Here is a 16249-nt window from a genome sequence, read left to right as displayed (position 1 = left end):
ATCCTTGCCTTTTTTGGCAAAAAACGTGCGGCCGCGAGAGGATCCTGGGCCGCCCTTGCTAATCCTTGGGAAGAGGGGGAAGGGGGCTGAGAGGGTCTGGGCCCAGACTGGGGATCGGAACCAGGTCCTTGCTCTGCGGGCTTTGGGCAGGGCTTTTGGCGGAGGAGACTATTCGTACCAGCCAATTAAGGAACCCCACCGCCACCCTGGCTTTCATCTGGAACCTCCCCCAAACCCCTCCCTTCCCTACATGAGGGAAAAAGCCCTCTGCCAGCAGGGAGGCAGGCCGAGCTCCAGAGGGACGGTAGCTGTGGCGGGGATCCCCTTCATGGGGAGAGACTTCCCACCCCATGGCCCGGCCCCCCTCCACCCCACCCTGCAAGGACGAGGTCTAGCAGAGATTCTGAACCTCCCAGTCTGCAAAAACCCTTCCTTCCCCATTATACCCTGAACACACACACACACACACACACACACACACACACACACACACGGAGGCCCCTGCTTCCTCACACCGCTTTATTGCAGAATCTGGAAGGGGGGTGAGCCAATCTCACCCCTCTGCCCATCTATGGGCAAAATGGAGCTGAAATAAAATGAGAAGACACTCGGTGGTGACCTGCTGGGCAGCACCCTGTACCCTAGGGCCCCTAATCAGTGGGCTCCTGATCTGCTGCCCCCACAGCCTCAACCCCGGGGATGGGGTGGGGCAGGTCAAGCCTGAGAACAGTCCACTTTTGAGGACTTCCCAGGCACCCATAGGAGACCTGAAACCTATAAAGAGAAGTCTAGATTTAAGGGGGCCTAAGTCCCAGAGTCCAGGTTTGGAGGGCTCGGGTCTAGAGCCCTGATTTGGGGAGAGGACTCAGTCTGGGAACCCAGACTGCAGGGGAGAGGGTGAATTCTGGAGTCCAGGTGTGGGGAGGGGGCTTGACTCATGGAGGCTCTGTAAGAGCCCAGGTTTGGGGGCCTGGGTCAGGGAGTACCAGTTTGGGGATGCTGGAGTGGGGAGACAATCCTGGAGCCCAGAAGGAGACCCATTTTTTTTGGCGGGGGGAGCTAAGTCCCAGAGGTGGTTTAGAAAAGGAGCCACAGTCCTGGGCCCGTGGTATGGGAAAGCCTGGGTCCAGGAGCCCTGGCTCAGGGCCCTGCCTGGCTACAGCCCTGGCAGAGCACTTGGTCTCCATCCGGTACGAAGCCTTGGCCCACCAGGGAGGTAGAGCAGCGGGCGCAGGAGAAGCAGTTGTGGTGCCAGTGTCGGTCTTCAAAGGACACATACTTGCCTCCACCGAGTCCTGGAGGGAGGCTGGAAGTTAGCTATGCAGATGTGGGGATGGTCTGGCCCTCAACCTCACCCAATACCACATCCCACTCCCTTGCCTGCACCCTACCCACTCCGTTCTTTGACCCTTGTCCCACCTACGATGGGGCGCTTGCAGCTGCTGCACTTAGGTGCAAAGAGTTCTCCAAAACAGGCCACACAGTAGGGATCTTCATCCCGGGAGGTGAACTGCTGCCCTGCCAGGGGCGTCTGGCATCCGGTACAGACCAGACATTCTCGATGCCACGGCTGATCACGGTATGTCACTCCACCCTGTGTCAGCGTCTGTGGGGGCAGCATCCATTAGTAGGTATGAGTGGGGATTCCCACCCCACAACAGGCCTCACTCACCCCCACCTGGCTGGCCCAGCCCCCACCTTGCTGCAGCGGGCGCAGCGAGGAGCAAACTTGTTCTCATAGCAGGGCACGCAGTAGTGAGCACCCTTGTCGGGCACAAAAGAACGGGAGCCCAGTGGCTGTTCACAGCCACTGCACAGGAAGCAGTGCTCATGCCATGTCTGGCCTCCGTACTCCAGCTTCCGGGACCCTGTGGGGAACAGGGGTCCCATTTAGAGGTTGTGTCCCATGCTCCTGAGGGCCACCCTCTGTAACTTCCCCAGGAGTCTCCACTCCTCTCTCAGCGTGAGCAGGGTGGTGTCCGTGCACATGCAGCAAGAACCCCCCCGCCCTATGTATATTACACATGCTAACCTCTCCCCAGACACCGGACATGATGACCCAGCTAAGACACGAGGGTTTTGGCCTATGTTAAGCCCCCATATATCCCAGAGATGACAATTTCAGCACACATCAAGCCTCCATGTAACAGTCATGAAGTCTCACTAAGAGCTAAGCCCTCATATAACAGATGTGATGATTTTAGCACTCACATGGGACCCCACATGTACCAGGCAAGTAAGTATCTGCCCACACAAAGTTCTAATGCCCTGGGCATGACAGGTTCAGTACATGCTAAGCCCTCGCATCTCCTCGGCACACCATTCTCCATAGGTGCTGAGTCCCAGCATTTCTATTAGGCATGCAGGTCCCCACACATGTTAAGCCCTCTGTTTATCTGCTTCTGCATACATTAAGACCCAATGCAACAAGCATGACAGTCTCAGCACACCTCTAGTTCCTACCTGTACTAAACATGCAGATATTCACACATGCTAAGCCCCCAAGTATGTATCACATGTGTCAATCTGCCTGTACATAGTAGCCCCCAGGAGTATACCAGGCAAACAGATCCCATATATACTAAATTTCCAGAAACATGCTGTGTATGCAGGTCTTTACACAGACCAAGTCTCCATGTATCAGACAGACACATGCAAAGACCCTACGCAGATGCCAGTTCTCACACAAGATGAGCCCCTGAAGACATACCAGGCATGACAGTTTCCCCACAGGCTGAGCACTGTGAGGAAAACGCACTGCAGTAGCAGTCATTGCAGAGCAGCTCACTGTCCTGGCAGGTGAAGGGTTCATCGGCTAGTGAGCGCTGGCAGCGGCAGCAGCGGAAGCAGCCCTCATGGAAATGGCGGTCTTCATAGAACAGCTCCTGTGGGGAACACAGCAGGGGCACTGGCACCCAGGCCTCATGGACCCATCCTTTGCCCCCTTCCACTGGTCACCACCCACCTCCTGCCTGGCCTGGCCCTCTCCTTACCCTCGAGTCATGCCCGATAAGCTGCTGGCACTCAGCACAGGTGTTGGCAAAGGTATTGTCATAGCAGGGCACACAGTAGGGGCCGCTGTCTGTCTGGATGTACTTGCGTCCATACAGGGACTCGCTGCATTTTGCACAGTCAAATGACTCGCTCATGGTGGCAAGGGGAGAGAACCCTGTTAGGAGCACAAGGTGGAACTGGGGTCACACAGAGAGGCTGTGGCTTGGCTCCTGGCAAAGAGGCCTCTGCATTCAAAACACAGCAAGAGACCCGGCATAGGAAATGCCAGTTCAGAGTAGGTGGGGATGGGGAAGGGGTGCTTCCGGGAAACCAGGAATCCCACATGTTTCTTTCTGTATTTAACTCGGGGTAGGAAGAGGTCAGAAAAAAAACCAGGAAGCAGAAGTTGTTTTCTTATCTAGGCCCTAGCAGATCTAGGGGGAGGGGGCTTTTCCTGGGTCAGTGACTCATTTCCTGTCCCAGCCAGCGTCTAGCCTCCACTGTCCCGACTGTCCCCAGCGTGGGAGAAGCAGGGGCAGGGAGCCACCCCACTCTACTCCTTATGAGCAGTACTCCCACCCTCTCCTGACTCCCAGGAAGGGACTTTAGGAATATGGATAAAGGAACCCTTAACCAGAGCTCTGGAGTACGGAACTTAGAGACGGGAATGGGCTGTGCCTGGCCCCTCCTGATCCAGAAAACAGTGGAATGCTAGAGAGGTGCTGGACTAATGAATGGTAGAAGAGGCCAGTGTGAGAGGTTGGGCCTTCCCTCCCGGGGAATCAGCCAAGCAATGGGAACTTCAGAGGCTCAGCTTAGGTTCAAGCAGGAAGGAAATCCTGCAAGCTGGACACAGCCAGGCTTCCCTAGCTAGACCCTCTGCCCTCATCCCCCCACCCCCGCTGTGTCACACCAGCTTGGACAGCCTTGGCCTGTAACATCTGCAGCAGCTGTGGCAGCACAGATGGCCAGATGTCAGGTTTTGCCAGCAATGGGGAGAAAAAAGGAAAATGAAGTGTCGGGGGAGGCAGAGGGGAACTGGAGACAGACTGGGAGTGCAGTGTGCCCCCTGCCACCTCCTGCTAGCATCTGGCAAAACCCCAGGATCTTTCCATCCCCTGGGGTCATGATTTCCCTCCTACTGCCTCTGGGAGAGAAGGTCTCTCCCACCTTTTCCGATTTCTCAGGGTTTGGGACTAGGGAGCTGAAAGGAGAGAGAGCAAGAGCCAGTGAAGACATTTTCTCCCCAATCAGGCCCCATCTTGGGTGGGGAGTAGGACAAGGGGGAGCCCTGAGAGCTGCTGCTGGAGACACCCAGCCCCCGACCAAACCTCAGACACTTTCCATTTTCTCAGGAACAAAGCATGTTTGTGGGATGAGGTCATCCACACAGCTGCCTCTGGAACAGGAGCCTAGGGAGTGGAGCGGTAGGGAAGTGGGGTTCCCAGACCTTTCTGCTGCCCCGGATTCCAGTCTCTAGCCCCAAAGTCAGAGCTCCCACCCCTGCTCTCCTCCATCATGAAGCCTGCTCTCTAAGGGCTGGGATCCTGGGGTAGTGGAGAGGAACCACCAGGACCCATAGGAAGGAGATGTTCTCACAGCTGTGGATGAGCCCGGGGAAGTTACAGGGACACACAAAGGAATCCACCAACCCACTCTCCCACAAGGCTCCAGTACTGGCAGTCGCCAGGGCCTGCCCTGGCTCAAGCTGAAGGAAAAGTCCTCCTTTTCTCATCCACCCCCAGTGCGAAATTCTTGACAACAAGCGCTGCTCTGGCTTGAAGTTCAGACTCCAGGCACCAGCAGATGCCCCCAGCTTGGAGGCCTCTCCATACATCAAGCCTCTGCGCAATGGGAGAACAGCCAGCTTGCGCTCCAGGCCAGGGCATGAGGCCACCAGGGGCCAGGGTCTTTAGAGCTGGAACTCCTGGGCTGGGGGCTATGGTGTAGGGTAGAGAAGATACTCCTCTTCCTCAGCCCCCTTCCTGCCACTCAGGCCCAGGTTTCCTCTGGCCCAACATCTGAGGATTGCCTGGGCTGTCAGCCACGGGGCAGCAGGGGGCCACACAGGTGGAATGCGTCCACAGGGGGTGCCTGGGCCTCTTCCTTCCTTCTTGGCTTGGCCCACTGCGGCTGCCACCTTCTCAGGCCCAGGCTAGACTTGGGTCCACCCCCTGAGAGACAGTCAGCACTCCGAAACCAGGGCAACCCAAATAGGGTATGGGCATGGCTTCTATTTCCTTCCCAGAATCCCCCAATGCCCTAGTCTATCCAGCTGGGCTCTGGTGAGGACAGAGTAAAGGGCACCAACAAGGCCCACCTGTCTCTGCCCATACCCCTCTCCCTGCCCTTTTCCCTGGCAAGGCTGGGGACTGAGGGGACTGAAGGGAGCCAGCCTTGTATTCCTTCCTGACCGGCAGTGGGGCGGGGTTTGGGGGAGACTGCTCCTCTACAGATGGCTCACAACCCTGCACCTCCAACAATCTCCCCTCACAAGGCACCTCCCAGTGAACCTCCTGGAGCTCAGAATGACTGCGTAACTGGCTATGGTGTATGGAGCAGCTCAAGCTGTAAGGTTTGAATCCTGGCTCCTGCACTTACTGGCTGAGTGATCTTGGGCAAATCCCTAAGCCTGTTTTCCCATCTAATTAAATGAGATACTACCGCTTCCTACCTCCTAAGGTTGTTGTCAGGCTTAAATGTGATGATACTTGTAAAGCACCTGGCAGATAATAAATACTCAGAAAATGGTAGCTATTAGTATTTTACTATTAGCGCCCTCACTCATACTGGGGCCAGATAGCAGTTTCACAGGCAGGTCTGGGTCAAGCAGCTGGACTGGAATTTTTTTTTTTTTTTTGAGACGGAGTCTCGCTCTGTCGCCCAGGCTGGGGTGCAGTGGCGCAATCTCAGCTCACTGCAACCTCCACCTCCCGGGTTCAAGTGATTCTCCTCCCTCAGCCTCCCGAGTAGCTGGGACTACAGGCACCTGCTACCACGCCCGGCTAATTTTTTGTATTTTTAGTAGAGACGGGGTTTCACTGTGTTAGTCAGGATGGTCTCGAACTCCTGACCTCATGATCTCCCTGCCTCAGCCTCCCAAAGTGCTGGGATTACAGGCATGAACCACCACACCCTGCCTGGACTGGAATTTTTAAATAGAGATGGGGTCTCAATATGCTGCGCAGGCTGGTCTCAAACTCCTGGGCTCAAGCTATCCTCTTGCCTTGGGTTCCCAAAGTGCTGGGATTACAGGCATGAGCCACAGTGCCAGCCCAATTTTTTTTTTTTTTTGAGACAGGGTCTCACTCTGTCACCCAGACTGGAGCGCAGTTAACTCCATCTCGGCTCACTGCAATCTCCACCTCCCAGGTTCAAGCGATTCTTCTGCCTCAGCCTCCCAAGTAGCTGGGATTACAGGAGGGCACCACCATGCCCAGCTAATTTTTGTATTTTTAGTAGAGATGGAGAGTTTCGCCATGTTGGCCAAGCTGGTGTCCGCTCAGCCTTTTTTTTGTTTTGTTTTGAGTTGGGGTCTCACTCTGTTGCCAGGGCTGGAGTGCAGTGGCATGATCATGGCTCATGGCAGCCTCGAACTTCTGTGCTCGGCCAGGTGAGGTGGCTCACACCTGTAATCCCAGCACTTTGGGAGGTTAAGGCCGGTGGATCACCTGAGGTCAGGAGTTCAAGACCAGCCTGGCCAACATGGTGAAAACCCATCTCTACTAAAAATACAAAAATTAACTAGGCATGGTGGCGGGCGCCTGTAATCCCAGCTACTCAGGAGGCTGAGGCAGGAGAATTGCTTGAACTGAGGAGGTGAAGGTTGCAGTGAGCCAAGATCATGTCATTACACTCCAGCCTGGGCTACAACAGCAAAACTCTGTCTCAAAACAAAACAAAAACAAAAAAAACAACTCTGGGCTCAAGCAAGCCACCTGCCTCAGCCTCCTGAGTAGATGGGACTACAGCCATGTGCCACCATGCCCAGCTAGGTTTTTCTATTTTTTGTAGAGATGGGGTTCTCATTATGTTGCCCAAGGTGGTCTTGAACTCCTGGCTTCAAGTGATCCTCTGGCCTCAGCCTTCCAAAGTGCTGGGGTTACAGGCGTGAGCCACTGTGCCCAGCCTGGTCTGAAATTTGACCTGGACATTCTCAGCATAGGCCCAGGGAGAGAATAGGGGGCCCCAGGCCCATGGGGCTTGCTGAGGACACCAGTGGGGAAAGTGGTCGCTTCAGTCCGGTCAGCCTGACTCTAGTAAGCTTAACTCTTGAGATCTCTCATGCAGGTCCACGGATGTAGACACCTGCATGCTGCTTTGCCACTCACAAAGTCCATGCCCACCACAATCTCATCAGATCTCACAAAAGGCAGGCAGGACAGAGTATCATCCCCATTTTACAGCTGAGCACAAGGAGGCCAGGAATAGAGCAGGTTCATGCCCAAGGTCCCGATCAGGACCCAGGTCCCCTGCCTCCCAGCCCAGAGCTCTTCCCTCTCCCTAAAAATGCTGCCCTGGTGATGAAGGGAATGGTGACATGGGGGTGGTCAGCTTTTAAGGGCAGGGGAACAGGAGATGCACCAGAGCCTGGCTCTTCTCCTCAGCTGCTAGCCCTGTGATTGGAAGACACCCAGAAGCCTTTCCAATGCCCCATGCCAACCATTCAATCCTTCTGCCCCCACCCCCAACATGCCCACTGTCCAGGAGGACCCTGGCCAGGTCCCACAGCTGTGAGTCAGGATCAGAACAGACCCCTCCCCCACCTTCTAGAAGCTGACAGGAGACTTAAGGGGAGAAATCCAACTCCCTCAACCCTCACCCTCTGCTACCGGGCACCAACCCCAAGCTCTGCTCTCCCCCATGTGGCCTGGAAGTCAGAGAAGTTTAGGGAAGGGGGTTGGGGAGCAAGATCCCGCAGCTGCTCTGGGGACATGAGAGGAACAGTTCATTCACCCTGGGTCCCCCAGGGCTGAGGCAGCCCATCCAAGATTTGAGTTTAAAAATAAGTTGGGGCTGTCTTGGTGGCTGTGTGTGTGCATCGGGCTCTTCTTGATCTCGAACTTACTGTCTCAGGGCCTCTGCCTCATGGGGGATCGGTAGGCTCAGAGTTTCTGTTTCCCCACAGCCTCACCTCCCAATGGTTCAGGCCCGGGTAAGTCAGGGGCTGTCCTGGAAGCTGTCAGCCCACTTAGGTCTCTCTGCCCCCACTTAGTCTCAGTTTCTGGTGTCTGTCTCTGCTTCACTCAGCATCTCTGTGTCTGGGCACACTTCAGTCTCTGTCTTTAGGTTTTGGACGGCTCTGTATCTTGACTGGCTGTCCCCCAGGGGGCCCATGCCTCTGTGGATCTCAAGTCTTGGTCTCTTCTTGTCTACATGGCTGAATGTCTCAATCCCCACCACCTCCCTTTCTCTGTCTCTGCATCCAAGTCTCTTTCGCCACCTCTGCACGCCTGAATGTCTCTGTCTCTAGTCTCTGAGCGTCTCTGCAGGCCTCAGAGAGCAGATTCAGCATGAGGCCAATGACGCCCAAGCCTCAGGGCACCTCCAAGGCCCGGGGAAGGGCCCTAGGGAATGTGTTCGCTGGGGTCCCACGTATGCTTTTTCTGAAAATGCTCCACAAAGCCTAGGACGGCCCCCATGCCTCGGGTCTGTCCACCGGTAACTCTGTACGCCCGGTGTGTCCTTGTTTCAGTGGTCTCGGTAGCCTCCTGTGCCTCGAGTCCCTGCCTGTCTCGGCCTCTCGCTCCACCGGGCTTTCCGAGAACCTCAGTTTCTCCAGCGCTTCTGGTCGGTCGGTCTGTCTGTCTCTCTCCGGCTTTTCTATTTCAAACTTAGCCCCCTCCCCCGCCCAACTCTCGCTGCCGCCCCCGCCCCCGCCCCCGCCCCGCCCGGTAGCCCGGAGGGGTCCAGTCCCGGCGGGCGCTCTCCCGGGCTCGGCGTGCCCCGGGCACCCGTGGCCAGAGCCCGGCGGGTACAGGGGACCGGGGCCGCGGCTGGCCTCAGCCCTCCGCGGGTCCCTTCGCTCCCCGGCCTGGGCGCGGGGGCGGACCGCCAGGGCTGGGAGCCGGGGTCGGCGGGGCGCTCACCTCGAAGCGGGCGGCGGGAGCGGGGAGCGCGCGGCGCAGGCGGGGCCGGGAACCGGGCGCCGCGTCCCTCGGCGGCTCCTACCTGCGGGCCGGGCCAAGCGGGGGCCGAGCGAGCTGCCGGCGAGGCTGCCGACTGCAGACGGACCGTGTGGGCGAGTGGGAGTGCGGCCCCAACCCCTCCCCGAGGAAGTGAGCGCGGGCCCGCCCCGCCCGGACCCCGCCCCCGGCCCCCCAGCCCGCCGCGGGGGCCAGACCCCGCCCCCACCTCCCTTTCGGCCGCCAGTCGTCCCGGCCCCCTCCTCCCGCCCGGCCTAACCTGGCTCTCCCAACCTTCAAGCGGCCGGGACCCCGCCCCTGTCCCCTCCCCGCAGCCTTTGCTCTCCTCCCCTCCCACCCCCCATCCCCAGCTGCCAGAGGGAGACTGCTGTATTCCATCTCAGGTCGGCGACACGAGACCCCGCAGACCATGGTCTACTGGGGGAATCCTCTGGCCTCCTCGGATCCCCCCACCCCTTCACCTTACCCCAGGGGTGACACTCAGCCCGGCCTTAATCCAGCCTGGAGGAGGACGTTTTGACTCTGCTGTCATGAGCCTGTCAGCGGGCACCAAGGTGTTCTCTGAAAACATGGGACGAAGAGAGGACCCCTCCCCACCATAGGGCCTTGACCTCCAAAGGGTTTTATTCCACAACTTTGAGTAGCAAAAACAGGGGTAACCACCTCCCCACTTCCAATAGCCTCCTGACACTGAGAAGTCCTGCCTTGCCTGGGTTTCCGCAGTGCCCAGGAATAGTTTTGACCTTTGAGGCCCAGGGGAGACCCTAATCCTCGGCCCCATGATCTTTGGGCTTCTAGGGTGGGGTGTGAGGAGTGTGAGAGGATGGGGCACCGCAGGGGTGGTGGAGGAGAGGGGAGGGGACCTCTGCGGTGTCTGAGCCTCTGGCTTCCTCCCTGTGTCCGTGAGGGAGGACTGGCGCCTGCTAGGGACACGAGGCCCCTCCAGGTCCTTAAGGCCACCCCCCCTGGGATCCTCAGGCTTGTCACTAGGAATAAATAGCCTCAGTCTGGAAGGGGTGGGGGAGGGAGGGAGGCAGGAGGCTCTACTGTGCTGTTGGCGGAAACAAGAGACAACAAACCAACCCCGGAATAACCTTAGCATCTAGATTGAAGATTCAGGTGCCCACAGAGGCCTCCCCACACCCCAGGCTGGGTGTAGCAGAGCTCTCAGGGAGGAACTAACACCCTCCCAGGCTGGGGCTCCTGAGAACCTTTCCGTCCCATCTCTGCATCATGCCTGGGTTCCTGGGTCCCAAGTCACCCACCAGGCCTGGTTTCCTTTCAAAATTAAATCATTGCTTGCTTATTATTGCTGTTGTTGCCTAAATGGTAAGAGCCATGAAGGCAGGGCTCCGTTTTGTTCCCCACTGCCTTCTCAGTACTTACTCCAATATCTGGCACATAATAAACATCTGATGAATGAATGGATAGCAGACACTGCTTCAGTATGTATGCCCCTCTAACATCCTCGGTTTGGATCACAGACACCTGCTATCTGGAGTCCAGGCAGTGAGCATCCAGCCCATGGATGGGGCCTTTTTCTGGGATTTTTTTTTTTTTTTTTTTTTTGAGATGGAGGCTTGCTCTGTTGCCCAGGCCGGAGTGCAGTGGCGCACTCTCCGCTTCACTACAACCTCCACCTCCCAGGTTCAAGCGATTCTTCTGCCTCAGCCTCCCAAGTAGCTGGGACTGCAGGTGTACACCACCACACCCGGCTAAATTTTTTTTTGTATTTTTAGTAGAGACGGGGTTTCACCATCTTGGCCAGGCTGGTCTCAAACTCCTGACCTCAAGATCTGATCTGCCTGCCCCAGCCTCCCAAAGTGCTGGGACCACAGGCATGAGTGACCATGCCCAGCCTCTCTGGGATGTATCTTGCAGGTGTAAGAGACTCCCAGCCCAGGGGAGTGCAGTGAAGACTACTCAGCCTTGGTGGAGTGGGTACCAAGAGGAGGTCAGCTCTGGGGGACGGGAGGGCAAAGGTGGGGAGCCTTCAGAAAGCAAGGGGTTATGAGTGAGTACAGAAGGGGCCTGATAAAAGGCAGAGTATTGGAATCTCTGTTCTTGATGCATGGCTCTAATCTCTCCTAAATAGCCTTAATGAGAGCCAGTACTTCCTGAGTTCTTTCTTTGCACCAGTCCTAAACACTTTACATATATTGACATACCTGATTATTCAATAACTTTATTAAATATATGTGCATCTATATTTGTTTGTTTTTGAGACAGTGTGTTGCTCTGTCACCCAGGCTGGAGTGCAGTGGTGTAATCACGGCTCACTGTAACCTTAACCTCCTGGGCTCAAGCGATCCTCTTACCTCAGTCTCCCAAGTAACTGGGACTACAGGTGTGGGCCACCACACTGAGCTAATTTATTTTAATTTTAATTTTTTGTAAAGGCAGGGGTCTTATTAAGTTGCCCAGGCTGGTCTTGAACTTCTGGGCTCAAGCAATCCTCTTGCCTCAGCCCCACAAAGTGCTGGGATTACAGGCATGAGCCACTATTCCTGGCCTAAATATATATTTTCATCCTCATTTTAAAGATGAGAAAATGGAGGCACAGAGAGATTAAGTAACCTGGCAAGGGCGACACAGGTAATAATGGCAAAGCTAGGATACAAATCCCAATGGTTGGCCGGGCTTGGTGGCTCTTGCCTGTAATCCCAGCACTTTGGGAGGCTGAGGCAGGAGGATTGCTTGAGCCCAACAGTTTAAGACCAGATCTGGGCCAGGCGCGATGGCTCACGCCTATAATCCCAGGACTTTGGGAGGCCAAGGCGGGCGGATCACGAGGTCAGGAGATCAAGACCATCCTGGCTAACACGGTGAAACCCCGTCTCTACTAAAAATACAAAAAATTAGCCAGGCATGGTAGCAGGTGCCTGTAGTCCCAGCTACTCCGGAGGCTGAGGCAGGAGAATGGCGTGAACCCGGGAGGTGGAGTTTGCAGTGAGCCGAGATTGTACCACTGCACTCCAGCCTAGGTGACAGAGCGAGACTCCGTCTCAAAAAAAAAGACCAGATCTGGCAACATAATGAGACCCCGATCTCTATTAAAAAAAAAAATCAAACTGACTGGGGGCGGTGGCTCACGCCTGTAATCTCAGCACTTTGGGAGGCTGAGGCAGGCGGATCACGAAGTCAAGAGTTTGAGACCAGCCCGGCCAACATGGTGAAACTCTGCCTCTACTAAGAATACAAAAATTAGCTGGTTGTGGTGGTGCATGCCTGTAATCCCAGCTACTTGGGAGGCTGAGGCAGGAGAATCGCTTGAACCCAGGAGGAGGAGGTTACAGTGAGCCAAGATTGCACCACTGCACTCCAGCCTGGGCGACACAGCAAGATTCTGTCTTGGGGAAAAAAATAAAAATAAAAAATCAAATCTGGACAGTCAGAAGTCATAGCACCCTATGCCAAAAATGAGCTTCACCATTAGACTCTAGTATCTGTAGTCATTTAATCTCTGTGAACCTCAGTCTTCTCACTGTGAAAAGTGAATGAGTCTGCCTCACAGCATTGTTGTAAGGATTGGATGAGAGCACACAATAGGTTGTCAATATGTGGGGACAGTCCCCACTTTCATGATCAAATGTTAAGGTTCAGCTACTTGGACTTGGAGTCTGGGGGCCAGAGAAAGTTAGCTCTCTGGCTTGGGCCACCTGGGCTGGGGAAAGCGGCCTAGGGGCAAGCCGCCCACAGTGAAGCTGTGTCTCCCTGTCTCAATTTCCATTCCCCAGGAGGCTCACATTTCTCTGCTCACTCTATTTTCGTTGGCCCAGGAGGATGTGCCCCAGGGAAGTCCAGGGATCAGCCACATGGACTCCCTGTTCCTGTTCCCTATCTGTCCTCCCCCCTCCCTGGGAAACAGGTGTGTCTGAACTGGGGCTGGAAGCAGAGCCTGAGAGCTGGATGACTGGCCTTGGGTGAGTAGGATCCTGTTGTCCCTCACTCACCCTAGAGGTCCCCACACACTCTTCTTTATCTCATGCTTAGGGCACCCCTGCTGTTTTTTCACTCTGCAAGGGTTTTCAAAAGGAGGCCCTGGGTGGCTGACAGGCCTCTCATGGTTTCCTCTGAATGCTGAATCACTCTCTGATGCCTGTAACCACAGGCCCTCCTTCCCCCTAGTGAGAACACAGCCTTTTTCCTCTGGGTATATTGCTCACTCTTACCTACTGGCTGCCTAGAGCCCTTGCAGGCCTCAAGGCTTGGTAGATAACCTCTTCCAAATTGCCCAGATGCTTTCTTCTATTTTTTTCTTTTTCTTTTTTTTAAGATGGAGCCTCGCTTTGTCACCCAGGCTGGAGTGCAGTGGAGCAATCTCGGCTCACTGCAACCTCCGCCTCCCAGGTTCAAGCTATTCTCCTGCCTCAGCCTCCTGAGTAGTTGGGACTACAGGCACACGCCACTATACCCGATTAATTTTTGTATTTTTAGTGGCGATGGGGTTTCATCATGTTGGCCAGGCTGGTCTTGAACTCCTGACCTCAAGTGATCTGCCCGCCTTGGCCTCCCAATATGCTATGATTACAACCATGAGCCACTGCGCCTGGCCGTCCAGAAACTTTCCTTGTGACCCCAAGCTGGACATTGAATTTGTGGGTGGAGAGGGTGAAATAAGTAAGTGACTTTCACAGAGCATGGGAGGTGGGGAGGGCAGAGCAAGAACTAATGTAGTTAAATGTTGACTGTGTAAAGGGCACCATGCCACGTGGTAGTCATTACCTCTTTCTGTCCTCACAAAAACCAGAAGAGGTAGTTATTATTATCATCATCACCATTTGACAGAGTAAGACAAGCTCAGAGAGTTTGACATCATAGCCTCAAATCACAAGCCAATAGGTGATAGATATAAAGCCAGGGCTGACACCGGGGTCCCCCTGTCTAATGTACAGAGCTAGCTTCTCTTGGGTATGCTGGTCACCCAGTGCCTTCTTCAGGGGGAAGAGGCAGGAGTGGCTGGGGCTGCCACCTAGTCACCCTGCCTGACAGCTGGTCTTCTTAATGGAAATGAGGCTGGAAAGGTGGGCATCAGGCAGGTTATAAAGGGCCTTGTCTTCCAATGGTAAGTGATAAATGAGATGGAATTTTGTTAATGCAGGAGGCCCTAAATGGGCAAGGCTCAAACTCATACTTTCAGCTCTTTCAGGCCCACTAGTCGACTGGACTGGCATTTCTGGGGACTAAGGGGATGATTTCCCTGGAGCTCCTGAGCTGGAGGAGTGACCCCTGTCATGAGAAATGGGTGCAATTATACATCCTGTTTCATGTGGTGGAAAAGAAACCAAATACCTCTGGAATGCTCTACTGTGCCCAATCCTCTCTCTAAACTTAGAAGCAGGTTTAGTAATAATAAAAATAACAATAGTAACTTCATTTTATTGTGAACTTGCTAAGGAATAAAAACAGCATTAAGCACTTTAAACATAGTTCGTTTTGGCCGGGTGCGGTGGCTCACGCCTGTAATCCCAGCACTTTGGGAGGCTGAGGCAGGCGGATCACGAGGTCAGGAGATTGAGACCATCCTGGCTAACACGGTGAAACCCCATCTCTACTAAAAATCCAAAAAATTAGCCTGGCGTGGTGGTGGGCACCTGTACTCCCAGCTAGTCAGCAGGCTGAGGCAGGAGAATGGTGTGAATCCAGGAGGCGGAGCTTGCAGTGAGCCGAGATGATGCCACTACACTCCAGCCTGGGCAACAGAGCGAGACTCTGTCTCAAAAAAAAAACAAAAAACAAAAAACCAACATATTTCATTTAATCATCAAAACAGTCCTGTGGGTATAGTATTATTATTACCTCAGTTTTACAGATGGGGAGATGGAGGCTCAGTGAATCTAACTTTACCTTGACTGGGGTGGCATCAGAACACACCTCATGGGTCATTACCTTGTACTGCCTCTGATTCGCATATCGTCAACCAGCCATTCCCTTAGGGATGTGAGGGACTCAGAACTTTATAGCTATTGTCATTGGGTGATTTCCTTCTATGCTCTTTACAGATATGACTCCTCAGTTCAACTGTGAGCTCTTGACAGCAATATGAGGCAAGAAGTGTATGTTATTATTATCCTCATTTTATGCTTGAGAAAAATGATGCTCATTAAAGTCAAGAAACCTGCCAAAAGTCACACAGCCTGTAAGTGAGTGGCAGAGCCAGCTATGGTTTTAAGGTCTCTTGTCTCTCTATAGAATATTTTTTCCTGTACACTGTTGTAGAGGAGCAAAAAATGGACAGGTCAGATGAATGAAGTTTATATAGTGTCCCAAGTTACAGAAAAGAATAGTGGCATGGGGCCTCTGGGGGCTGGTGGCAACACATATTATGAGAAGGTGAGAGGAGGAAATGTCCTGTTATGGAGATAAAATCTCTCAGGAAGTAATAGTTGTCAGCCCTCTTCTTGACACAGATACCTCACTAAAAATGTAGATTTCCTTTGTAGGTGTAAATTTATTTCTACAAAAGGAAGGACAGCTTTTCAGAGCAACTCCTGTATCTGCAGTTTCTCAGCATAACCAGCTTTAAGAAACAAGCCAGAGAAATATATATTTTGGGGTGGCATATTCTGGCCTCCCACAGTCATATTTTGGAGTGGTGAGTCCTGAGCCCCAACAGTGTTTTTTTGTTTTTTGTTTTTTTTTTTTGAGACGGAGTCTCACTCTATTGCCCAGGCTGGAGTGCAATGGCGCCATCTCGACTCACTGCAACCTCTGCCTCCCAGGTTCAAGTGATTCTCCTGCCTCAGCCTCCCGAGTAGCTGGGATTACAGGCGCGCACCACCAAGCACAGCTAATTTTTGTATTTTTTTTAAGTAGAGACGGGGTTTCACCATATTGGGCAGGCTCCTGACCTCGTGATCCGCCTGCCTTGGCCTCCCAAAGTGCTGGGATTACAGACGTGAGCCACCGCGCCCAGCCAGCCCCAAAACTGTTAAATCCGTACTGCTCTAGCTTTAAACATACCTTCTAGATACAGCAACCCGTGCCGAGCTGTAAGTGACTGCACATGCGCACACGCTAAGCCCAGCTCAGACGGAGGCCAGTGCCAGCCACGTGTTCCCAGGTGCCCACGCGGGCCAAGCGCGAAGGCGAGATCTGGGTAGCGTGGA

General features: G+C 54.2%; 1 protein-coding gene across 6 annotated transcripts; it reads right to left on the bottom strand.

The window, feature by feature from the left end:
- Positions 1 to 505: 505 nt before the first annotated feature.
- Positions 506 to 16232, bottom strand: FHL3 (four and a half LIM domains 3). Of its 6 annotated transcripts, none has more exons than XM_063608659.1 (6): positions 16104 to 16232; positions 2994 to 3169; positions 2711 to 2885; positions 1699 to 1868; positions 1420 to 1606; positions 506 to 1295 (listed from the first exon to the last, which is right to left on the bottom strand). In XM_063608659.1, the coding sequence occupies exons 2-6, from the start codon at positions 3147 to 3149 to the stop codon at positions 1141 to 1143; spliced, it is 843 nt and encodes a 280-aa protein (XP_063464729.1). In that variant the 5' UTR covers positions 3150 to 3169; positions 16104 to 16232; the 3' UTR covers positions 506 to 1140. The 6 variants fall into 6 exon arrangements, with proteins under 6 accessions (XP_063464729.1, XP_034817570.1, XP_034817574.1 ...); XM_034961679.4 differs by lacking the exon at positions 16104 to 16232 and adding an exon at positions 9084 to 9311; XM_034961683.2 differs by lacking the exon at positions 16104 to 16232 and adding an exon at positions 9166 to 9291.
- Between the last annotated feature and the right edge of the window lie 17 nt (positions 16233 to 16249).

The sequence above is a fragment of the Pan paniscus genome, chromosome 1 (assembly GCF_029289425.2).
Source record: "Pan paniscus chromosome 1, NHGRI_mPanPan1-v2.0_pri, whole genome shotgun sequence".
NCBI classification, from domain to species: Eukaryota; Metazoa; Chordata; class Mammalia; order Primates; family Hominidae; genus Pan; species Pan paniscus.
Note: the sequence above shows the minus strand (reverse complement) of the source record. Positions and strands in the feature narration are given on the sequence as shown.